Here is a 25505-nt window from a genome sequence, read left to right on the forward strand (position 1 = left end):
CAGAGAAAATAAGAGATTGAAGGACAGTTCTGAAATCACGATAGAAAAGAAGAGGACGAAGACGTTTCAGAAGCTGTAATTTATAGAATGATTTCTTTGTTAGAGAGGAAATTTGTTGTTTCATGGATAAGTCTGTATTTATAGTTACACCTAGATTTATGGCATGACAATTAATTGGGATGGTTGAACCATTGTAGGTAAAATGAGATGGTGGGCCTATAGAGGAATCTGTAATGGATGTTAAGTGAACTAGTTCGGTTTTTGACTTGGTAAAAGCCTTCGATAGGGTTTCATGGGAATATTTGTTCTCAGTATTAGGGAGATATGGACTGTCAGGGGAGATTTTCAAGAAAATTGCCATGTTATATCAAAAGCTGCACTCCGCAATCCTGGTGAACTGTTATGTTTCAGCCAATTTTACTCTGTTCAGGGGTACAAGACAGGGTTGCCCACTGCTCCCTCTCTTATACATTCTCTCCATAGACCCCCTTCTATACAAAACAGAAGGCCCCAAATGTTCAAAACCGCTGTGTTCGCGGATGATGTTTTAGTATTCCTGACTGAACCTCAGGACTCCTTAGAACAGATCTTTTGTCTCCAAACTCATTTTGGCTCCTTTGTGGGTCTTAAAATCAATGTTGTTAAGTCAGAAGCCTTGGAGATATATGGAGAGATAGGGCCTAAATGGAAAGGGCCTTTCCCTTTGACAGAGATATGGTATTTATGAATCAAACTCACAAAGGAGGTTGGTAATCTTTATGAAGTCAATATTCTTCCTCTGTTAAGGTCGATGGAATCCAAACTGCAGATTTGGTCCACGCTATTTCTCTCCCTATTAGGACGAATGTTCTTAGTTAAAATGATCGAACTGCCCAAGTGGCTATATGTGCTACAACAATTCTTCTTTGGCTGCGCAAGACAGAGATTTTACGTATTAATAAAATTTTGCAAAATTTCCTGTCAGCAAATCATAAACCCAGACTTCCCCTGAGCTCTTTAATGTTGGATTTCTCTCAGGGAGGATTGAGATGCCCTAGTTGGAGAGATTACAATTTAGCCTGTCTATTGCGCCACATTAAAGACTGGCTAATGGGGTCTAGTTTCTTTTTGCCTTTTACTTTTGTACTTTTGTTCAAATTAAAGGACGGGAAGTTCCCATTCAATTTAAGCATAACCTTTTATTGGTAGCCAGCCGGCGAGCATGGGCTTTTCTTTGTCGGAAAAAATTACAATTAGGAGGAACTGAGACCTTCTTCTTGTTGTTACATGGTAATCCTCAGTTCATCCCGGGGATAGACAATCCAATATTTCATAAGTGTCTCAGTTGGGGCTGGGTTGTTTGCAACAGTTCTATGAGACTAATTCCAATATAATTAAGAGTTTCCAAGGTTTACAGGAGCAGTTTGGTCTCCCACATAAAGACTTGTATGCATACTTACAAGCACGCCACTATATACAACAGTTAAGTAAGCATGGGGCAAATTGTTTAAATTCTATATCTATACATGAATCTTTTTAAAGTTCTGGGGTGAGGCCAAATTCATGTTTGGCCCTAAATAAATCTATCTGGGAAATACCCAACGAGGGGGTTTTCCTTAATATTGTAGCCAAGTGGGAGAAGGGAAGACAGGATTCACTCTGCAAAAGTCAGAAATGGTATCAATTTTATGCAATTGTTTTTCTAGTGTAGAAAATGTAATCTTACAGGAAGTGGGATATAAAGTTTTTCAATGTATGTATGTCTCCCGGGCACAGTCTCTTTCAGCTAAAATGTGTAATGCAGATAAATGTATAAAATGTCTGGTGGAAAAAGGCACATATTTTCCCAGTTTGTGGGAGTGTAAATTGATTTCTTGTTTTTGGGATGCGGTACTATTGGCCTTGGCATCCATGTTCACTATCTCTCTTACTAAAACTCCGCAACGATGCTTCTTGGGACTCTTTGAGGGCTCTTTAGAAAGCATTCCAGACCCGGCAAAGTTATTCCTCCTGGAAGGCATTTTTGATAGCCATTCAGTCTGTATTGACCCAATGGATAAAGCTACAACCACCCAAGATTGAACAATGGAAAAACTAATCTTTATAAACTTTTTCACTTTGAATACTTGACAGCTAAACACATGTCCACATCTTCGATTGCTGAATGCTTGGAAATCTGGGAAAGCTTTTGGAATAGCCTTACGATAGACATGAGAGACTATATAACTCAATCTAGAGTGAATTGGTTGTTTCTTGTTTTAGCCTTCTCAGTAATGAAGTGGGGGAGGGGTTGGAGGAATTGGGGTTGGTAATATAATGTTTCTGATCTGTGGTATTCTGTTCTGTTAAAGTTGTATTAAATGCAAAACAATAACGATATGAGTGAAAAATAATAATAATCACCAATCTAGGATTGTATAAAACTGTATACACTGATGTCATTTTAGAAATAATAATCTCTGCTCTGTGACTATACAGTGCCATGTATGCTGATGGCCCTTTAGAAATAATCACTATCATGGGACTGTACGTGCTGTGTACACTTATTTATTTATCTATTTAAAAAATAGATTTCTTGTCCGCATACTTCCAGAGATTCGTAGCAGATTACAGGGGAACATGCATATTAAAAATAGAGCAAACAGTTATACGTACATGTTAAAACATAGTATGCAAAGCATAAAAATAGGCAAACAAAGAAAAATAATACTAAAATAATGCTAGCCTGTCAGGGAAAAAAGTACTTTCTGCTTTTAAATGCCTTCAAAAGTTAATTTAAATAGATGGCTCTTTAAAGCTTTTGTAAATGTTTTTCTGCACGATATTAAATGTAAATGCTCAGGAAGTAAGTTCCATAATTCTGGTGCAGCTACTAAGAAAGCTCTCTCCCTGGTAATTCCAAGCCTTGGTACTTTAATGGATGGCACTTCTAAAAGATTTTTGTTCTCATAGTAACATAGTATTGAACGGCAGAAAAAGACTTGCCCAGCAAGTTTCCTATGGTAGCAGCTGCTGCTCCGTGCAGATTACCCCCATGTTTCAGTTAAGGTCTCAGATCTCAAGGCTTGATTGGGTTAATACATTTGCAGTGCAGAGTTGAACCATGGGATAGAATCATTCTGCAGAAGTTTATGGACCAATGTAATTATTTTCTATTGAACTCTGGATTGAATTGGGAGCCGCTGTATAGCTGCAAGTGTGGGTGTTATGTGCTTCTTGTGATTTTGTTCCTGTAAGTAACCGGGCAGCAGAGTTTTGGACTATTTGGAGTGATTTTAATACGCTGTTGGGGAGGCCGATTAATATTCCATTACAATAATCTGTGCCAGTGTAGTGGTTTGGGCTGGCCACAGTGTCTGGAACAGCCAAGGAAGATAGCAGACTTGGCTGTTCTGGCCAGAAACAAAAGGTTTATTTGCAGGATTGAAAGAAACAGAACAAAATAGTAGCTCACATGGCTTTAAACATCCAAAAGCAGTTATATGTACTCTGTACAGGTATAGCATGGAGTCAAAGCAGCTCCCCGGGGCCTTCCTAACCCTTCTGGGCCCTGAACCTTTATCCTGCTAGGTAGAGATCCTCCTGGGACCCAGAATCCTTTGTGGCCCTGCATCTTAAGGTAGACCAGGGTAGATGGCTCCAGCCTGGGTTTTAAGGTGGCTTGAGGGAGTCTTCTGTCTACTCCCTCACAGCCAGTCCAAATTAATGCTTGAAGTACTGCTCAAAAGTCTTGTGGATTTAAGAGGGGTTTCAGATTTTTAGCTATACATAGTTTGAAAAATGAGTTTTTAACAATATTGCCTATGTGTGGTTTTATGGACAATGAGCTGTCAATGGTGACATCTAAATTACATGCTTGCTGCTTAATTATGTTTTTTTGACCATTGAACACAAAGGATGTTGGAAAGTTTAGGTGTAGATTTTTTTCACATTGGTAGAATAAGAACTTCTGTTTTGTCTACATTTAGCTGCAATTTGTTGTGTGAGAGCCAGGAATGGATTGTGTTTGAATATATATATATATATATAATAAACTTAAAGTAAAAGACTAGGAGTGTTGATATGGAAAGAAAAATTGGATGTCATTGGCATAAATTTGATAATTTATGCCGAGACCATAAAACAGTGTGCAGAGTGGAACGAGATATATGTTAAAAAGTGATGTGGATATTGCAGAGCCCTGTGGCACTCCAGCAGTTACGGGCTGCCAAGCAGAGTGAGCACTTCCGATTCTGACTTGAAAAGATCTCTCGGAAAGATAAGATGGGAACCAGTTTAGAACAGTGCCTTGAATTCCAAGTGAGTGAAGGCGACATAGTAAAAGGTTATGGTCTAAAGCAGAGCTTCTCAACCACTGAGCTGCGGCACTCTAGTGTGCCATGCTGGACTGTGATCCATGCTGGACTGTGGTGCACTCCCTTCCCCCCTTCTTTCTAGTGTTGCACTGCAACAGGAGGCTCGTTAGCACCAGGCACATGGGACCCGTGCCCCAAATCTCAGCAACCCCACTATTTTTTTTCAATCCCAGCTGGGTCTGGGCCGAAGAAAGAAGGCTGCTACGTGGGCCTGTGTCCCATGGCTGAAGACAGAAGATTGCTGCATCTGGCCCAGCTGTGTGGCCCAAGAGAAGGCTGCCGCATCAGGCCCGAGCCAAGCAGCTGAAGAGAGGATGTTGCCGCGTTAGGCCCGGGCCATGCAGCCACAGAGAGGACGTTGCCGCATTGGGGCCAGGCTGCATGGCCAAAGACAAAACATTGACATGTCAGAACCAGATCGCGTGGCCAAAGAGAGAAGATCTAGCCACGCAGTGGAAGAGAAGTGGCTGTGCCACTGGTGGCAGGGCAAAGAGAAAAGACTGCTGCCACTGGCAAAATGCATATTCGTGGGGGGGGGGGGGGGGGGGAGAGCGAGTGTGATAGCTTGTGTGAGTGAGTGTGAGCAGTAGCATGTGCAAGAACTGTGTTTGTGAGTAATAGCATGTGTGAAAGTTTGTTTGTGAGAGCAATAGAACATGTAAAAGTTTGTGTGTGAGAGCAATAGCACATGTGAGAGCAATAGCATGTATGAGAGCATGTGTGTAGCAAATAATCACAGATTTATGTTCTACAATGCCATGTTTGATAACAGCATTTGATAAATAATAATCACCTCTCTGGTACTGTATAGTGCTGTGTATTCTGACAACCTTTAATAAATAATATTCACTGCTGAGTGATAGTGTAGCACTGTGTATTCTGACTGTGAGACTCTAGATGTTATTTTTACGAGCATAAAGCTGTGAATGTTTTCCCTATCTCATTGCTCTGAGAGGAAAAGAAGAGCATCAGGTAGCAGGAAGTCTTCACATCAAAGGCCACACTGGTATTCATTCAGGATGGACACCTTTATCCATAGCAGCATTACAATTTAGGAAGATTAAAACATGAGAGGGAGACACCAGAGAAGGATGGGAGCCAGTTGCTGGCACAAGAAGATCAGCATTGGTGCAAACAGCCTGTGACATGGTTCTAATCCCCGGCTCTGTCACTTACCCTTTGTGTGTGACCCTTTATTCCTCTGTGCCTCAATTGTACGCTCAGCCAAGCGCACTATATAGCTCACAGTTGGATGCGGGTTGTAGAAGCGCTAACTAATCCCGCGTCCTGCGTGGAGTGAATCTAATAGCGCTCATCACATGCGAATGCATGAGAATGAGGCTATTAGGTATTCACTCCCAATGCAAAAAAAAAAATGTGTGTCTAGGACGCACATTTAGCAATCAGAAATTAATGCCTGCACGGAGCAGGCGTTAATAGCTGAGCACTCCTTAAACCAGTACAGAAAAGCAGAAAAAATTGCTTTTCTGTACTGGTTAATATCATTGTGATATTAAGTAGGAGGAAAAACAAAACTAAATAAAGTTTAAAAAAAGTTAAAAAAAAAAAAAAACGTCAGCAGTCGGGTGCAGGAAACGGATGCTGAACTGACAAGCGTCCGTTTCCTGAACCTCCTGGCTGTGCGGTTGTGCGGCGTTTAGGAAAACCAATGCCGATAAACTCAGCGTCGGGTTTCCTAACCGGCGGACGGCCGACACTGATCGGGTACTCGTAAGCAAGGAGGCGCTAGGGGTGACCCTAGCGCCTCCTTGCTAACCCGACCCTCTAATTTACATATTGCATGGCGCCCCTGGGGGGCGCGTTAAGAAAGCGGGCGCTGGCTGTTCAGCGCCCGTTTTCTGCGCATATTTAAGCATCGGCCCCTCTGTCCCTGTCTCTCTGGGTGTGACCTTGGGACCAGTCACTGTATCTCCCTGTACCTTGGTTTTATCCAGCTGCAACCTGGCTGCACTGATTCTGACTTTGCAAACATGTTTATATATAAACTAATTGCATAGATTCACACTTATGTTCTCACTCATGTACATACAGTTGTTAATTTATACTCCTCACCTTTCTAGATGCAGCCCTGCTGAGTTCCTTTCCCCCGGGGCACTTTCCCTACTTTTCTTCTGCTCATTGTAATGCAGTGAGTTAGATATGCCTGACTATTGATCTTGCTTTGCAGAGAGGAAGGCTGTATCCATACCAGCATCTCCTAACACCATCCTGCATCTCCCAGCACCTCCAATAGTCCCTAATGCAGATAGCTCAGGGGGTGAAAATGTCAGAAGAGGCTGCAGCAAAATAGAGAGCAGGGGCTGAAAATGCTGGAGACTGGGAGGGACACAGTTGTGAGCTGTCCCTGGGCTTGAAATACCTCTGAACACAGCACTGCTCCTAAGGTGCAGAGCATGCGATACGGAGAGGTCATTCCTGGGGCACAGCTTAGGGTTGGGGAGCAAGTTGTTCCATCTTGTTGCTGACTCCAGAGGGTTGGGGTTTCCAGCTTACAGGATTTATCACATGTGAGGTGTAGGAACATGCCCAGTCATGGGGATTGCTAGCCAATTCCATTTTATGCCCTATCCCCCTCCCCACCCACCCCCACCCCCAATCCCTGTTGTTTGCACGGAAATGTGCTTATGATTATTTTGTACTAATGGGGTAAAGTCTGGACTGTGTCTGCATGCTATGGAGTGGCGGACAAGAAAAGGATCTGGCCGCTAACTACTACTAATGCTTATTATGTCTATAGCATTACAGGATGTGTATAAGAGACAGTCCCTTCTGGTTAGAGATTACAAGCTATTTAAAACAGAAAAGCAGGACAAATAAGAGACTTGGGGAGTTTCATTTAATATGGAGAATGGTTAAAACCAACAAGGGTATGGTCAGGAGAACCAGGAGTTATGATTTAAAAGCAGCCTCTTAAAAGTGGCCTATTAGGCAGGATTTGAATAAAGTCAGAGATGGAATGACTCGGGAAGTCATCCGTACGGAGCAGCAAGGTAGAAAGAACAGAGTCTGGAGTTGATGATGAGCAAAGGTAGGAGGCTAATGGCACAGATAAGAGAGGCTTTTCTGATGAACAGAATTCACAAGGATGAGTGTAGGGAGAGATAAAGGAGGAGAGGTAGTGAGGAGCTGCAGAATGAATGTACTTCTAGATGAATAAAAAGAAACTTGACCTGTGTGCGGAAATGGATAGGGAGCCAATGCAGTGACTTGAGAAGAGGGATTATATGGGTGTAGCGACATTGGCAGAAGATATAAGTTGTGCAGCTGAATTTTGAACAGTTTGTAGTGGAGAGAGATGGCTCAGAGGGAGACCTGTGAGGAGCAGGTTACAATAGTCTAAGCAGAAAGTGATGAGAGCATGAATAAGTGTTTTTGTAATGTGTTCAGAAAAGAACAAAGTCAAAATTCCTTCTCTTTTTCATGATAATATAATCTGGTTTGTATTCCTGCTACCTGAGGATCCTGATAGGCATATGACATTTTTGTTTCCTTCCAGATTTGTCCCCAAGTTAGTATCTTTAATAATAAGAGTTCCCAATTTTCTGTTTTGGAATCTTGCAACATTACCTTTGTATTTCTGTGGTTATCTTTATTTAACTCCATTACCACATCAGATACTCCTTGTAAAATATCATCTGTTTGTAAGGTAGAGAATGGGGAGAGTGCTTGTAGCAGATTGCAGAATGGAGTAAGATTGGGGAGGTTGTGCTCTGCAGAGAAGGTATAGAGAAGAAGCTATAGGGAATAGAGAGAGAAAAACCCACTGACCTGAGATTATAGTAGTGTCCATGCAAGCAGTTGGAAGGAATGCAAGATGTCAGCAGCCCAGGCCCAAGTGGGTTATGGTGGAGTCCACCACTAAGAAAGCTGGGAGAAGTGTGCAGATTAAACTGCAACTTTTCCTGTTACTTGGCAAGTGAATGGAAGGAGCACAGGGTGTCAGCAGCCCAGTCCCAGGTGGGTTATGGTGGCCTCGGGAGACTACCACTGAGAAAACTAGGAGAAGAATTCACATGGACTGCAACCTACCTAACACCTCCCTTCACTCATGAGCAACAAAAACATTACAGCTCTTACTTAATAAGAGAGCCTAAAGTAGGGTGTAACTATGTAGACCATGAGCTAGCTCAAATTTATGGCACCTGTAAGGGTCTTATGATGTTGGAGGGTGAGAGGGTGGATGAAGTAAAGATGGCATGTTGGGGACCCAAGCAAAAGTGGGGAGCAGTCTGTGTCTGTCTCATTTCTTGTTTTCTTGCCCCTGCCCTCTGCAGAACACGGATGACCTTCTGGTAGCCTCGGCAGAATGCCCGAGCGATGATGAAGACCTAGAGGAATGCGAACCGAATATGGGTGAGTCCCCTCCTTCCTCCTCCTCTCTCTGACACTCCCCAACCAACTGAAAATCAGATAACATCGGAGTAGGTTTGAAAACTCAGCAGCACTTTCTCAACCCTGGAGGAAGAGGAGGAGGGACCAGTCATTTTAAAGAGTAGATTAATTTAAAAAAGGAAAAGTTCTTTTTTATCTTCTCCCTCATTCTCTTCTCTCTTCCTGTTTTGTCTCTTTCTCACTCCCTCTTCCTTGTCTTGACCCTTTCTCCCTCTGTCTGATCCTGCGATCCTAGACACCCAAGTGCCACCACATTGTCCCAAATTTTGGCTCCATATATAGAACTTTAAAGTGCTACTAGACATATGCAACACTGTACAGATACATATAAAAGAGAGTCCTTGCTCCATGGAGCTTACAGAGTATGGGTATGATTTTCAAAAGCATTTACATGCCTAAAACTGAGTTGTACACGTGTAAATGCACTTTAGCCATGTAATTAGGCTTTTGAAAATTGCTACATTTTTTGAAGGTGTGAACAAACGTGGATAAAGTTGAGCCAGGTGATATAGTATATCTGGACTTTCAGAAAGCATGTGACAAAGTACCTCATGAGAGACTCTTCAGAAATTGAAAAGTTATGAGATAGAAGACAATGTTCTATTATGGATTGAGAACTGGTTAAAAGATAGAGAGCAGAGAGTAGTGGAGTGCCCTAGGGATCTGTGCTGGGACCACTTCTGTTTAACATATTTGTAAATGAACTAGAGATGGGAAGATGGTCAAATTTGCTGATGATACAAAAGTATTCAAAGTTCTTAAATCAAAAGAGGACTTTGAGAAATTGCAAGACGACCTTGTGAGACTGGGAGTACAAACAGCAGATGGCATTTAATGTGGACAAATGCAAAGTGATGCACATAGGGGAACATTTTAAAAGAGAGCACGCGCGCGTACTTTTGTTCGCGCATCAGGTGTGAACAAAAGTACGCTGGAATATATAAGATACGCACGTAGTTGCGCGTATCTTATAAAATCTGGGGTTGGCGCGTGCAAGGGGGTGCACATTTGTGCAACTTGCGCGTGCCGAGCCCTGCACGCGCTGCCCGTTCCCTCCAAGGCCGCTCCGAAATCGGAGCGGCCTCGGAGGGAACTTTCCTTCCACCCCCCCGCACCTTCCTCTCCCTTCCCCTACCTAACCCACCCTCCCGGCCCTGTCTAGAAACCCCCCCCCCCCAACACCTTTATCAGAAAAGTTACTACTGCCTCTGGGCAGTAGTAACTTATGCGCGCCGGTGCGGCAGGCTGCTGTGTCGGGGCCTTCGGCCACGCCCTCAGACCGCCCACATGCCCCCGAACCCGCCCCCAATCCAAAACTGTGCCCCCTGGCCACGCCCCTGACCGCCCCTTTTTGCAAGCCCCGGGACTTACGCGCGTCCCGGGGCTTGCGCGCGCCGCTGAGCCTATGCAAAATAGGCTCGGCGCGCACATGGGGGTTTTAAAATGGTTATGCGCGTACCTTATGCGTGTAACCCTTTTAAAATCCAGCCCTTAGGGAAGAGGAACCCAAATTATAGTTGCACCATGCAATGTTCTATGTTGGCAGTCACTACCCAGGAAAAAGATCTAGGCATCAACAGGGATAATATGTTGACATCCTCTGCCCAGTGTGCAGTGGCAGCCAAAAAAGCAACTAGAATACTAGGAATTATTGGGAAGGGAATGGAGAATAAAACATAGAATATCATAATGCTTCTGTTTTGCTTCATGGTTCGACTGTACCTAGAATACTGTGCGCAGTTCTGGGCACCACATTTCAAAAAAAGTTATAGTGGAATTAGAAAAGATGCAGAAAAGGGCAACAAAAATGATAAAGGGGAAGGAATGGTCCCCTATGAGGAAAAGGTAAAGAAGTTGGGGCACTTAGAGAAGAGTTGGCTGAGGAGGAATATGATAGAGGACTAGAAAATCATGAGAGGACTAGAATGGGTAAATGTGAATTGGTTATTTATTCTTTCAGATAATATAAGGACTAGGGGGGCACTCCATGAAATTAGCAAATAGCACATTTTTAAAAAACTGGACAAAATTATTTTTCACTCAATGCACAATTAAGCTCTGGAATTCATTGCCAGAGGATGTGGTTAATTTAGCTGGGTTTAAAAAGAGTTTGGACAAGTTCCTGGAAGAAAAGTCCATACACCATTATTAAGGTGAACTTGGGGAAATCCACTGCTTGTCCCTGGGATAAGCATCATGGAATCTATTGAGCTTGGGAATCCTTCTAAGTACTTGTGACCAGGATTGGCCACTGTTGAAGGCGGGATGCTGAGCTTGGTCTGATCCAGCATGACAAAACTTATGTTCTTATATGCCATTGAATTTTCAATAGGTTTACCCTTGTTGCTATAATAGTTTGTTACATTTACATGCATTAACTCCCTTGAAAATTCACTTAAAAATAATGGAAAGGGACTATTGAACTGCTGTGAACTGCGAGCTGAAACAAGTATCATTGCAGATTTTGTTGATCACATGTACGCTGCTAGGAAGAAGCAGCGTTATCAAGATTCTCTGTTTTTCTTGCTGTGAGAGGGTCCACGATTGGTCCCCCTGAGGAAGCCCGAATACGGGTAAAACAAAGGTCTTCGTAGGGGCTTTATTTATGAGGACATTTGTTTGCAGTCAAGTGATGAAACGTCGTGTATAATTTGTTAGACCCAATGTTGTGTTAGAGATTGTAATAGGGTAAGCTACATTGTATGTTTCATTAGGCAGAATGCATTGTTTGTTGTTATGACTGAGAGGGAGATACTTTGTTTCAGTACGTGAGTCATGAGATTTTAAGAGTGCTGTGTATGTATGTGTGTGCATATGTGGTGGTGAAAGTGGAAGTAGTTTTTAGAAAGTTATGGGGTAAAACTTTTTTTTAGTAATTTTGTTTAATTAAAACATTTCTGGATATAATATAAACATTTATTTGATGGTGGTTTATTTATATGTATACATTTTTGTAATTGGGGACTTTTCCAGAGGGATATATATACAATGGTACTTGGTACTCATTGTTAATTGGTTCCAGGAGACGCAACGAGTACCAAAAATGACGAGTACCAACCAAATGGCCTAAATGAAATAATCCTCAAGGATCGCCATCCGCTGCCGCTTATCTCTGAGCTCTTCGACAGGCTTCGAGGAGCAAAGATCTTCTCAAAGTTAGACCTCCACAGGGCCTGTAACTTGGTCCGGATCCGCGAGGGCAATGAGTGGAAAACCACCTTTAACACCCGCGACCTCGTAATGCCATTTGGGTTGTGCAATGCACAACAGGCCGTTAACAGGTTAATGGCATATTTTCACTCCTGCCTCGTTGTTGAAATAGAATATGCATTGGTTTTTATAGTTAAAGGAGTTATAGTATGTACTCCTGAAACCTGTTATTTATGTAAAGCCTGTGGCTGTTATTTGTTTACTTCCGGTATAACCTGTTGTATGTAAAGCCTGTTGCTAATTTATTGTTTACTGTAAACCGAGGTGATGTATATCTATACGTACCGCGGTATATAAGAATCTCTAAATAAATAAATAAATAAATAAATTTCAAAACTTGATGAACGAGTTTTTCAGAGATATGCTATACCAGTGCGTAGTTGTATATCTTGATGATATACTAGTTTTCTCACAAGACCTCGAAAGTCATCACCAGGATGTTTCTTGAGGTCTACAGCAGCTGTAGGAGAATCAACTATTTGCCAAGCTTGAAAAGTGTTCATTCGAACAGGAGACCATCCCTTTCCTGGGCTATGTGGTATCTAGCCAGGGGTTTCATATGGATTCTCAGTAACTGAAGAGCATCCGTGATTGGCCTCAACCTACAGGCCTCAAGGCCCTCTAGAAATTCCTTGGCTTCGCCAATTACTATCACTCTTTTATCCACCATTATTCCACTCTGACTACACCACTCACAGCCATGACTCATAAGGGGGCCAATCCCTCTCAATGGACACCCAAAGCTATGATGGCTTTTCAGGATCTCAAGGTTGCCTTCCTTAAGGAACACTGTCTCCATCATCCGGATCCTACGCGCCCGTTTGTGGTTGAGGTCGATGCTTCCGACGTCGGCGTTGGAGCCATATTAAGTCAGTACTCCACTACTCATACGCTGCACCCCTGTTCTTTCTTTTCTCAATGATTTTCGCTTGCAGAACACAATTATGCCATCGGGAATAAAGAACTGCTGGCCATTAAGTTGGCGTTTGAGGAATGGCGACCCTGGCTTGAAGGGGCACAGCACCAGATTACTGTATATATGGATCATAGAAATTTGGAGTATCTACATCAGGCCCAATGTCTAAACCACCGCCAGGCCCACTGGTCCCTCTTCGTTACACGATTCAATTTCGTATTGTGTTACCGTCCTGGCAATAAAAATGGTCACGCTGACGCCCTCTCGCGGTCATTCATCACCGAGGATGTACCTGACTCACCGCGGCACATCATTGATCCTGCTAGGGTCATTCTGTCGGCCACCTACCCAGTACCTCCAGGGAAGACTGTAGTCCCTCGCCTGTTGCAACAGAAGGTGCTGCAGTGGGCCCACAACTTTCTGACCTCTGGACACCCAGGTCAGTCCAGGACTCTTTCCACCCTTCGACGCTACTATTCGAAAGGACACTCAAGCATATGTCGAATCCTGTCCCACAGGCGCTCGTCATAAGCCTCCAGCTGGGAAGCCTTGGGGGCTCTTGCAGCCACTCCCTGTTGCGAGCAAACCTTGGACCCATAACGCCACTGATTTTATAGTGGACCTGCCCATCTCCAGTGGGAAGAACACCATATGGGTCACTGTGATCGCTTGTCTAAAATGGCGCACTTTGTGGCCCTACCTGGCCTCCCAACAGCACCCCACCTGGCCAAACTGTTTTTTCGGCATGTGTTCCATCTCCACGGTCTCCCCAAATATATTCTTTCTGACCATGGTGTTCAATTCACTGCACATTTCTGGAAATCTCTTTGTAAGAAGTTGTATATTTCCTTAGACTTCACTTCCGCCTACCACCCTCAAGCCAATGGCCAAACTGAGAGGACCATTAGGACTCTAAAACAATTCCTACAAGCCTACGTGAATCTGTGGCAGGACGACTGGGCCAACCTTCTGCCTTGGGCAGAGTTTGAATTAAATTCTCATGTGTCCACGTCCACCAGTTCATCTCCTTTCCAGCTGGTCTACGGGCGCCAACCTTTGCCACCGCTCACTCTCCCGCTGTTCGTGGCATCTCCGACAGCACAGGCGACTGCTCAAGAATTACATCAGCTATGGCATAGTAACCAACAGCTGCTCAAACATGCTGCCCAGAGATCAAAAAAGGCCTTTGATGCTCACCATCACACAGCACCCCAGTTTCAACCTGGAGATAAGGTGTGGCTTAGCACTAGGTTCATTCGTCTTAAACTACCTTCAACACGCTTTGCTTCTAGGTATATTGGTCCCTTTCCAGTATTACGCCACCTAGGTCCTGTTACCTACTGACTTCAGTTGCCCTCCTCACTCAAAATTCACAATGCGTTTCATGTTTCCCTGCTGAAGCCTCTGATTCTCTCTGGTTTTTTGAAGAAACCACCGGATACTGTACCGTTATCCTCCAAGGCTGATGTCACCTACCAAGTCCGAGATGTCTTGGTCATCAAGAAACATGGCAGGAGATGGCAGTACCTCCTGTCGTGGGAGGGCTTTGGGCCTGAAGAGAACAGCTGGGAGCCAATGGCCAATATCCTGGACAAGGATCTCATTCAACAGTTCCATGCCAAGCATCTTCACAAACCCAAACCCCCGGGGAGGGGCCTTAAGAGGGGGGGTACTGTTATGCCCGTCAGTTGCAGACGGCTGCGACCGTGTATATTTACTTCCTGCACTGCTCTCCTGCCCTCCCTGGGGCTGCTTGTGGTTCGGGCCAGCTTTCACCACCGCGTTCCCCGGGACTCCTTATGGCGGTCTGGATGCCGCTGCCAACCTCCTTGACTTTGGGCCTTCCTAGGCAAGCGTGCACACCACCGGGCCCTCCTTTGAAGTCTCATCGGCGGGAACCTCGGTTGATGATGTCATCAGATCAGTGTACTTAAACTCCACCTTTGCCCTCAGCTAGCTGACTTAGCAACAAGTTCCGTACATCTTCGACTACTGCCTACGTGTTCCTGTGACGACGCCTCATGCCTGTGGATTTGGACCCTGTCTGGTACCTGCTCCTCGGGGGCCAGTGCACACAATGGGGACTCGCTCTCCTCACCTATCCCACTTCTCGGGCTGGCTTTGCATCTCCTGGGTTCTAACCTGCAAGACCTCCCATTCCTGGGACTACTTCTGGGACACCTCAACTATCCGTGAGTTCTACAGTGGGGATTTCCCCACTCCTCAGGGCTGTGCCCACAGTCTGAACAAGACTGTCCATGCCTCCTGCTCCTCGGGACCGTGCCCACGTATTACAGTGACTGCCTGAGCTTCCCTGCTCCTCGGGGTAGCGCTCTCCGGCTTCTTTGGGACTTGCGTGCTTCCGCGCTCCTCTGGGTTGCACCTACGTACTATATCGAGACTGCCAACACTTCCCCGCTCCTCGGGGCAGTGCTACGTCATCACTAGAGGCTCAGCTCGGGCTTCCCTGTCCTGTGAGTTGGCCTACGGCGTTACATCATCATTCTCTACGCTGTGCAGCTCCTCACCTCAGGGTTGCCCTCCAGAGTACCTCCTGATTGGCCAGCCTTGTGCCCCCCTGCTCTGAGGTCTGTCTGGCACTCCTGTCCTCGGGGTCCCTGCCCAGGTATTGCCTCCAGTCTACACCCCACTGGGGTCCTCTCCTGGTTCCACAGAACCTCTCTATTGCCTCATCCAGAGCTCTCCGCTGTCTCTGACCTCGCCTCCCAACGGTGCTGACCTGTGGAGGTCCTTCCCACAGGTAGTAACAACTTGCATCTCGGGCCAAGGGCCCACATACCCACAAATCATAACAGCTGCAGGCCTCCAATCTCCATCTAGAAGTGCAGGAAAGACTTGCTGACATGCTGTGTACTGGAAAGAATCTCTTCAGAGACCTGGTCAAGGATGTGCTGGCAGATATCAGAGATCATTGTGCAATGCTCCACAGCTCTCCATTTCTATTCCAGACCTGGCCTCTTCTAAGAGACTCCTGAGGTCAGGACAGAGGAAGCACTTCTTCCATCCAAAGAGGCATTGTCCTCCACTTAGTTGGTCCTGTTCACAACAGGCCCCTCACACCTACCCGAGATAGCAAAGGGCACCTAAGCTCCATACAGCATCCCAGTCAACACTTGGAATGAGGTTTTGACTGGACCGCAGGGAGCATAGCCAGGATCACAGTACCTGTGCCAGAGGACTTTCTGATTGGGGGCAGGCTGTGGTTTTATGTAAGCCAGTGGCCCAGTATAACCTTGGATGTGTCGGTCCTCAACCTCATCCAAAGAAAACAATAATTAAATCTATTGGGTCTCCCAACAAATGGCTCCTTCACCCTTCTTGGGATCAAATGCCACATCAGGAAGTGCTTCAGTAGGAGTTCTCCTCCCTCTTGTTGACCAAACAGTTGAGCCTGTTCCACCAATGCAAACAGGGCAGAGATTTTACTCTAAATATTTCTTGATCCCAAAGAAAACAGAGGGACTCCATCCCATGCTAGACCTAAGGACCTTGAATAATCAAATGAGAAAAGTTCAAGATTGTTTCCCTGGGCTCCTCAATCCCCTTCCTTTAAAGAGAGGACTGGCTATGCTCTCTTGATCTAAAAGATGCTTACACTCTCATAGAGATTTTTTCCAGTCACTTGCCAGAAGTCCCTGGTGGTCCAGCGGGGGTCCGGGAGCAATCTCCTGCACGCGGGCCGTCGGCTGCCAGTATTCAAAATGGCACCAATAGCCTTTGCCCTTACTATGTCACAGGGGCTACCGGTGCCATTGGTCGGCCCCTGTCACATGGTGGGAGCACAAGATGGCGCCAGCTGTCCATTGCTCCTACCATGTGACAGGGGCCGACCAATGGCACCGGTAGCTCTTGTGACATCGTAAGGGCAAAGGGCCATTGGCGCCATTTTGATTCATAACAGGCCTGACAGCCCAACGGCATGGAGAGAGACATCGCTCGCAGGACCCCGCTGGACCACCAGGGCTTTTAGTAAGTCTTGGGGAGGGATCGGGATGGTGGGGGGGGGGGTTGTAATACAGTAAATGTGAAGGGTTGGGGTGGATTTTTTGTTGGGTTTTTTTTTTAATAAATGTCCCCCCCCCCCCCCCCGCACTAACCCGAAAAACGAATTTTCCCCGAAGTTCGGGGAAAATCCGTTTCATGGTTCAGGTCCCCCGAACCACTACGAATTAGCAATTTCGTCGAAATTGCCTAATTCGTGATAAACGAATGCACATCTCTAGTGGCCATATCCTTCTTGTTAAATCATGGTTTAAGCTTCTAAATCCCCCGCAGCTGACAAAATGCACTTCTAGTAACTCTGGTTATCTGAGAATTCAGTTTCAAATTTCACTTAAGGTAAATCCCCCAGGTTCCAAACCTCCTTTTTTAAAGGAAGCAGAATTTCATCCAGTCGCAACTCAACTATGACCCCAATCTCATTAATTACAAGAATGTATTTATTTAAAATGTTTATATTCCACCTGTAGCAGACCAGCTTTGCTAGGCAGATTACATTAAAAACATAAACACAATTTAAAACGAACAAATTTCTGTTTTATTCCGGTTTAACCTAGTGAGCAACTCTAAGAGCTGAATTCCTAAAGGAAGGGACACTTCATCCCCACCCCTTTCCTTAAGGACCAGCGACGGCAGCAGCAGGCCGTAAATTGCACCCTCCATTCTCTCCCTGACTTAGTGTCCTCGCCACCAGCAGCACCCTAAATTTCACCCCTAAGCGGTGCAGCTGCTGGAGCCCCGAAGATTAGGGTTATTAGGCAGATGAGCAGAGGAGGAAGGCAGCACAGGAAGTAAAAACTGATAAATTATTATCTCAGCAGACATTGCCATGCTCCTCTACCACTTTTGCCCAATTTACATGTTGTTCATGCTGAATCTTCCTCCACCCTCCCAGCTGTGTTTCCAGGCACTTCACAGATAAGGAGATATGTGCATGGACATTACTCAGAGGAGTGCACTCCATAACTAAGCAGTGGTAGTTGGTACCCCACAGAGGAGTACAGAGAGTCTTAGCAGACTGTAAGGACAGCATTAGCAATTAACTCCATGTCACCAGAGCCTGTCCACATTTTTACCTCCAATCCTCCCTTCCCCCCCACAATTACATCTATGGACTTTCAGTTCCTGCTGTTTTTAAGGGAAACCAGGACTGGATCATGATGTTTTCTCTTTAAGCTAGTACTGACCCAATACATGGGGAGGCTGATATTCAGCGCCACTTAGCTGGTTAAGATCTGACATATCCGGCTAAGTGGTGTAAATTAAATATTTGGCCATAGTCAGCCGACTTATCTGGCTAAGTTTTTATCTGGCTAAGTGGTGGAAGTTGTATTTCTACTGTTTAGGGTTAAAGCCGATATACTGTGCAGGCACAAAACTCTCATACCAATGCTGTTTTGTGCTGAACCAGCACTCCATGTAAGTTACCCAAATGCTTCACTGTTATCTGTCTCCAAAGATCCTCTGTGTTTGTTCAATACTTTTATGATTATAGCCAGATAAGGACTAAATATAGCCAGGTAAGCCATTTAGACTGATAACTATTGTGTTATCCATTTAAATGGCTTTTCAATATCAACCTATTCAGATATCCACCACCCTTTCTGTGAAAACAATTTCCTGACTTTGAGTCTACGGGGGATGTGCATGCAAAACATTTTTGTTTTGGTTGTTTCAGGAGGATTATTTGGATTTCATTTCATTTCATGTTTATTGCAGTTTTATGCATTAACCAAACCAAAATAAACATTAAAAATAAACAAAGCCTCCAAAAAAAGAAAAATTAATCAAAACAGGGTCTTCCTGAGCCCCACCCCCACCATAGCTGCCTCAAGTCCCAGGGCCTCCCCAATCTCTTCTGCTTCCCCCTTGCCAGTAACCTGGGTCTGTGGCCTCCATGAGCAAGGCTGAGCCCAGCCCAGCTGGGGCATCCCTGGGCCTCTTTGCACCCCCTGCACATAAGTCATGGCCTCCTCAGCCCCCACATACTCCTTCCATAGGGGTCTAGATCATAAAAAGGGAAAAAGCAATCCCCAGTCACTTCTACCTCACTGGCTTTCTGTTAAAAATAGCACCAGCTGACCCTGGATCCAGTGCCTCTGTTTGATGTTATGAAAATAGGGCTAAATAGTGCATTGTGTACGTACAGCCATTCACCATTTTTAAAGGGATGCTGGAGGGTGAGGAATGCCTGAGAATTACTCCTACTCTTTTCTACAATGAAGACCCTCATATATGGAGGGAAGTGGGGGCTGGGGAGACCCCAGCTCCATCTTATTTTTGGGTGTAGAGTGGTTCGAGGAGGTCCCAGCTGGGTTTGACTGGGTCCAGCCCAGGAGAGCTCGGCCCTGGTTTTTGGCTGGAGCTGGGGAGGTATATCTGAAAATTTTTGGATATTTTTAGACATCCATTTTCAGTTCATTCCATTTGGAACAAATAAAAAAATTAAAAAAAGTTTTTGTTATGAAAAATATATTCATCCGAAATAAATGATATCCCTCGTGTCATCCCCTTGGAGCTTCATCATATGCTCCTTAGTTCTACAATTGTCTTTCCATTGAAAAATGTTTGCTTTTTGTGCATTACAAATAACTTTCAGGTATTTAAATGTCTCTGTCATATCTCCCTGTCTTTCCTGTCCGTTAGGGTATAAATATTTAGGTCTTTTAGTCTGATCTGTTATGGCTTTTGTTGAAGACTCTACACCATTTTGGTGTTCTTTCCTTTTAACCAGTACTGAGTAAGTATCCCAGCATGGTATTTAGGGGGAGTTCTTCCCTCTGGACCAGCACTGGCCCATTTTTCCAGCTTGAATATAGGAAGTACTCTTCATTCTGAGGTAATACTGACTTATTGTTCTGGCGTGATTCTAGGCTGCATTTTTCCCTTGGAGCCTGTACTGACCCATTGTAAAAACATGGTAGGTGTTACAATTGTGGACCCTTGGGCTGGTTGGGACAGAAGATGGTGCGCTGTGGAGGACCACGGCAAGCGTCCCAACCGGGAGGCGGCTTGGAGGACTCAGGGAAGGCTTCGGCACTGGGACAAGGTGGAGTCCTATGCAACCAAGGACTCGGCAATGGCTGAGAGGACGGATGACGTTGGGCCCTGGTGACTGAAGAGTCTTCACCCTGAAAGCCGGTACTCCCCCAGGAGGAGCCCGTAGGAGTCCAGCCGCTGGGACTTTTGGAGATTCACCCTGGAAGCCGGAGCCCAGCCGCTGGGACTTAGGCGAATCTTCTGGGCCAGCGAGGACCAGGTACCAGAGGAGCAGCAAAGCCCAAGGATGGAAGCCAGGAAGGAAGCCAAGTCGGAAGCCGGGAGTCGGAGGAGAAACCAAGCCAGGGATGAGACAGAAGATGGAGTCGTGGACGGAGCCGGGTCGGAGTCAGAGGTCAGAGCAAGCCAAGCCAGGGACGGAAGCTGAAGGTGAAGTCGTGGATGAAGCCGGGTCGGAACCAGAGGTCAGAAGCAGATACCAGAGCCAAGGGACGAAGACGGAGAACAAGTCAGAAGTCAAGCCGGGTCAAGAACAGAGAGCAATCCAGGAGAACGCAGCAACTAGTGATCAGGGAACCTGAGGAACCTCGTTGCAAGGCACTGGAGTGATCTAAGTGCAGGGTACTTATACCCTGCGGGCGTCTGACGTCACCTACAGCAGGACTGAGGTTTTTCCCGCGCTGGCCCCTTTAAATGGATCTCCTCCCCGCCCGCGCGCGTCAGGGGGCGGGGCCAGCTGCGCCGGAGAGACGCGCTGGACAGCCTGCAGGCCCGAGGAACCCCCGAAACGGCCCGGGCCACCCCCAAGGTAGGTGGAGGGACCGGGGCTCGGCCCGGGACCATAACAGTAGGGATGTGCAGCTGGAAAGTATATGTTGGATTCGGGATACGTATTCGTCGGGGCCCAGATACGTTGCATTCGGTCAAGGGGGGGAAAGCCCGATCCATTAATACGTTGAATTCGGCATTTGTTCCCTTTAAATTTAATTAACTACAACCCCCCACAGTTCTGACCCACCCAAGACTTGCCTAAAGTCCCTGGTGGTCCAGCGGGGGTCCTGGATCATCTCCTGCACTCGCACCGTCAGCTGCCAGTATTCAAAATGGCGCCAATAGCCTTTGACCTTACTATGTCGCAGGGGCTACCGGTGCCATTGGTCGGCCCCTATCACATGGTAGGAGCACAAGATGGCGCCGGCCATCCATTCCCTATGAGGAAGAACTGACCCAATGTTCCAGCATTATACTGGGGGCACACTTCCCTGTGAACTAATACTGACCCAAGTATCCAGCAAACACACACAGCACTGCTTCATTTTTTTGAAGGGGTTAATAAACATGTTGATAAAGGTGAACCAGTAGATGTAGTGTATTTGGATTTTCAGAAGGCGTTTGACAAAGTCCCTCATGAGAGGTTTCTAAGAAAACTAAAAAGTCATGGGATAGGAGGCGATGTCCTTTCGTGGATTTCAAACTGGTTAAAAGACAGGAAACAGAGAGTAGGATTAAATGGTCAATTTTCTCAGTGGAAAAGGGTAAACAGTTGAGTGCCTCAGGGATCTGTACTTGGACCGGTGCTTTTCAATATATATATAAATGATCTGGAAAGGAATACGACGAGTGAGGTTATCAAATTTGCGGACGATACAAAATTATTCAGAGTAGTTTTATCACAAGCGGATTGTGATACATTACAGAAGGACCTTGCAAGACTGGAAGATTGGGCATCCAAATTGCAGATGAAATTTAATGTGGACAAGTGCAAGGTGTTGCATATAGGGAAAAATAACCCTTGCTGTAGTTACACGATGTTAGGTTCCATATTAGGAACTACCACCCAGGAAAAAGATCTAGGCATCATAGTGGATAATACTTTAAAATCGTCGGCTCAGTGTTCTGCAGCAGTCAAAAAAGCAAACAGAATGTTAGGAATTATTAGGAAGGGAATGGTTAATAAAACGGAAAATGTCATAATGCCTCTGTATCGCTCCAGGAGACTGCACCTTGAATACTGTGTACAATTCTGGTCGCCGCATCTCAAAAAAGATATAGTTGCGATGGAGAATATACAGAGAAAGGCAACCAAAATGATAAAGGGGATGGAACAGCTCCCCTATGAGGAAAGGCTGAAGAGGTTAGGGCTGTTCAGCTTGGAGAAGAGACGGCTGAGGGGGGATATGATAGAGGTCTTTAAGATCATGAGAGGCCTTGAAAGAGTAGATGTGAATCGGTTATTTACACTTTTGGATAATAGAAGGACTAGGGGGCATTCCATGAAGTTAGCAAGCAGCACATTTAATACTAATTGGAGAAATAAAATGTTCACTCAATGCACAATTAATCTCTGGAATTTGTTGCCAGAGGATGTGGTTAGTGCAGTTAGTGTTACTGGGTTCAAAAAAGGTTTGGATAAGTTCTTGTAGGAAAAGTCCATTAACTGCTATTAATCAAGTTTATTTAGGGAATTGCAACTGCTATTAATTACATCAGTCGCATGGGATCTTCTTGGTGTTTGGGTAATTGCCAGGTTCTTGTGGCCTGGTTTGGCCTCTATTGGAAACAGGATGCTGGATGGACACTTGGTCTGACCCAGCATGACAATGTCTTATGTTCTTATTTTCTTACATAAGAGGCCATCCCTGCTTGATGGTATTTACAATCTAGTTAAATCCTGAGGGAGTGTTGATAGCCAAAACCATATCTGGTGCTAGGTGAGCAGAACTTGTGAGATTGGTTTGCTGCAGAAAGTGTGTGTTTAAAGTTTGCAAAATAAATTATTTGAGGCTTGAATTAATTCTATGTGTATAGACTATGGTAAGGAAGATAGAGAACTGAATATATTCTCTGTATGTGTAAAGGAATATAGAGCATTAAATTAAATTTTTTTTTGTATAAAGAGTTTGCAGATGTCAACTGTTTTACTATGGGACAGTGGGAAAGCTGTTTCCTGGAGAAGTAATTTGGGATGTTTGATTTTTCCCAATCTCCCCATCTCCCACCCTTCTCAGTCACATAGAGGTTCATATCTAAAAAAGCGATTTAGACAGATAACATAATAGTTATCCATCTAAATGACTAACCCTGCTATATTCAGCCCTTTTCTGGCTAAATACTAGCCAGGTTCTAGTTACCTGGCTAGAATTTAACCAGATGACAGGTGCATCAGGCGTTCTGAGGAGGTGCAGAGTTAGCCATATAAGTTAATTGACTAACTCCAATATTCCGAGTTAGCCGGTTACCTTCTGCGGCTAACTCTGATCAGGTTATAGGGCTGTCCTAAAGTTAGACCCTTATATTAACTTTAAGATAGCTGGGTAGATTCAGCAGCACGACTATGCCGCAGAATATATCCTGTTGTTAGTTGGATATGTATAACTGGCTAACTAGCACAGCCACACAGCGGCTGAATATGGACCCCATAGTTTCATTTATGGACTGTTACATTAGAAATACAGTAAGACTCAATTAGGGATTTCCATCACATGAAAAATTAATCTAAAACCATTACTAACACTAACTGATTTCAGAACAGTACTTCAGACACTAGTTTTCTCCAGCACGGACTACTGTAATGCCCTTTTACTAGGACTCCCGAATATAACATTAAGGCTACTTCAAATACTTCAAAACACAGCACCTAGAATACTAACAGGAAGCTTATGTACCTGCGGTTGGGGCATTTTAAAGCATATGCACGTAAGCGTATGCACAATTAAAAATTCTAGCATATCCTCACTCGCATGCCGATACACGCATGTCTGGGCACATGTGCGCTCATTTTTAAATCAATCTCATTGTGCATTAGAAGTTAGGATTCCTAGAAAATCAATATATGAATTGTAATATTTGTTTGATAAATTTTCCTAAGTCCCTTATGGTCTCACCCTTGATATGTTAAAAATTATCAATATTTTAAAGGTTCTTTTGGAATCTATTCCCCCTGTTACCAAGGTATATTATCTTCCTAATGTACTGGGATTTTCTGACCCTGAGGTTTCTCCAAGAACTGAACTATCAACAGACAATCTCAGTTTGACTGCTTTCTTATAAGATTCTCAGATGAAATATCCATTAGTACTACACTGTTGGTGGTGTTCGATCTTGAACCAGATAAGGATTGGATTCTAAAGATGTTCTTCAGAGCTAAATAAAAGGTTTTCTTAGATCATCAGATAGCAATGTTTCCTGACATATCTAAAGTCACGCTGGCTAGATGCAAGTTGTTTCTAAAAAAAAAAAAAAAACAGGAAGTGGTTAATTTGAGAGCATCTTTTATTCTGCGATTTCCCTGCAAATGTAAGATTAAAGTCGAGGGAAAGAAGTATGGGCCCGATATTCAGTCATTATCCGACTGAACAAGTTATCTGGATAAACTTATCCAGCTAGCTTGTCTGGGATACTTAGGCTCCCTCTTACTGAGGTCTAATGGAACAGGAATTTTCTTTGTTATTACACTTATTTCCTATTAACAGCGGCCGTGCCAGGGGATTGCGCGCCGGCAGGCTTAACTTACAAAATAAAGGTGGGGGGGATTTAGGTAGGGCTGGGGGTGGGTTAGATAGGGGAAGCGGAGGAAAGTTCCCTCCGAGGCCTCTCAGATTTCGGAGCGGCCTCGGAGGGAACGGGGAAAGCCATCGGGGCTCCCCTAGGGCTCGGAGCACGCAAGGTGCACTAGTGTGCACCCCCATGCGCGCGCCGACCCCGGATTTTATAACATGCGCGCGGCTGCGTGCGCATGTTATAAAATCGGGCGTACATTTGTGCACTCCAAGTAGCGCGCACAAATGTACCCTGCACGCGTATGTTTAAAAATCTGGCCCTAAATTGAAAAAAAAGTTCTTGTAAACAATTTGTTTATAATATTATGAAAATTATAAATAAGGAAACAAAACTACTGCAATAGCTTATAACTTTAAAAAGTCAACTACAATAAAATGAGGAAATTAGGAAAAAAACCTAAAAGGAGCAGCTACAAAGGTCAAAAGTTTGTATGAAACATGGACATCGTTAAAAATATATTTCATGCATTCAAAAAGGTCAAAGGAAGACCAAACAGTTGCCAGCATGGTTAAATGATGAGGTGAAAGGCAATTAAAGTCAAAAGAACATCTTTCAAATAATGGAAAGCAGATCTAAATGAGGAAAATAGCAAAGAACATAAGCACTGGCAAAGTAAATATAAAACATTAATAAGGCAGGAGAACAAAAAATCTGAGAAGGAGCTTGCCATAGTAGTAAAATCTAATAGAAATTTTTTCCAGGATATTCAAATAAGAAACCTGTGAAGGTTTCAGTTGGACAGCTTAGAAGAGCAAGGGGTAAAATGGACACTCAGGGAGGACAAGGCATAGCAGAAAAACTAAATTAATTTTTTCTTCCTTCTTTACTGAGGAAGCTGTTGGGGAGATACCCACACTAGAAACATTCTTTGTTGGTGATGATTCAGAGGAACTAAAGAAAATCACTATGAAACTGGAAGATGTATTAGAATAAATTGACGAACTAAAGAATAACAATTCACCAGGTCTGAAAGAAATCAAATATGACATTGCAGACTTGCTATTAGTAATCTGTAACCTATCATTAAAAACAGCCACAGTACCTGAAGACTG

General features: G+C 44.5%; 1 protein-coding gene across 1 annotated transcript in view; it reads left to right on the forward strand.

The window, feature by feature from the left end:
* NRXN2 (neurexin 2) overlaps window positions 1-25505 on the forward strand; it is a 1120399-nt gene that overhangs the window by 1056010 nt on the left and 38884 nt on the right. Inside the window, 1 exon segment of the mRNA XM_029612675.1 lies at window positions 8630-8708. Within this exon segment, the coding sequence (XP_029468535.1) occupies window positions 8630-8708 (79 nt within the window).

Source organism: Rhinatrema bivittatum, chromosome 8 (assembly GCF_901001135.1).
Source record: "Rhinatrema bivittatum chromosome 8, aRhiBiv1.1, whole genome shotgun sequence".
Lineage (NCBI taxonomy): Eukaryota > Metazoa > Chordata > Amphibia > Gymnophiona > Rhinatrematidae > Rhinatrema > Rhinatrema bivittatum.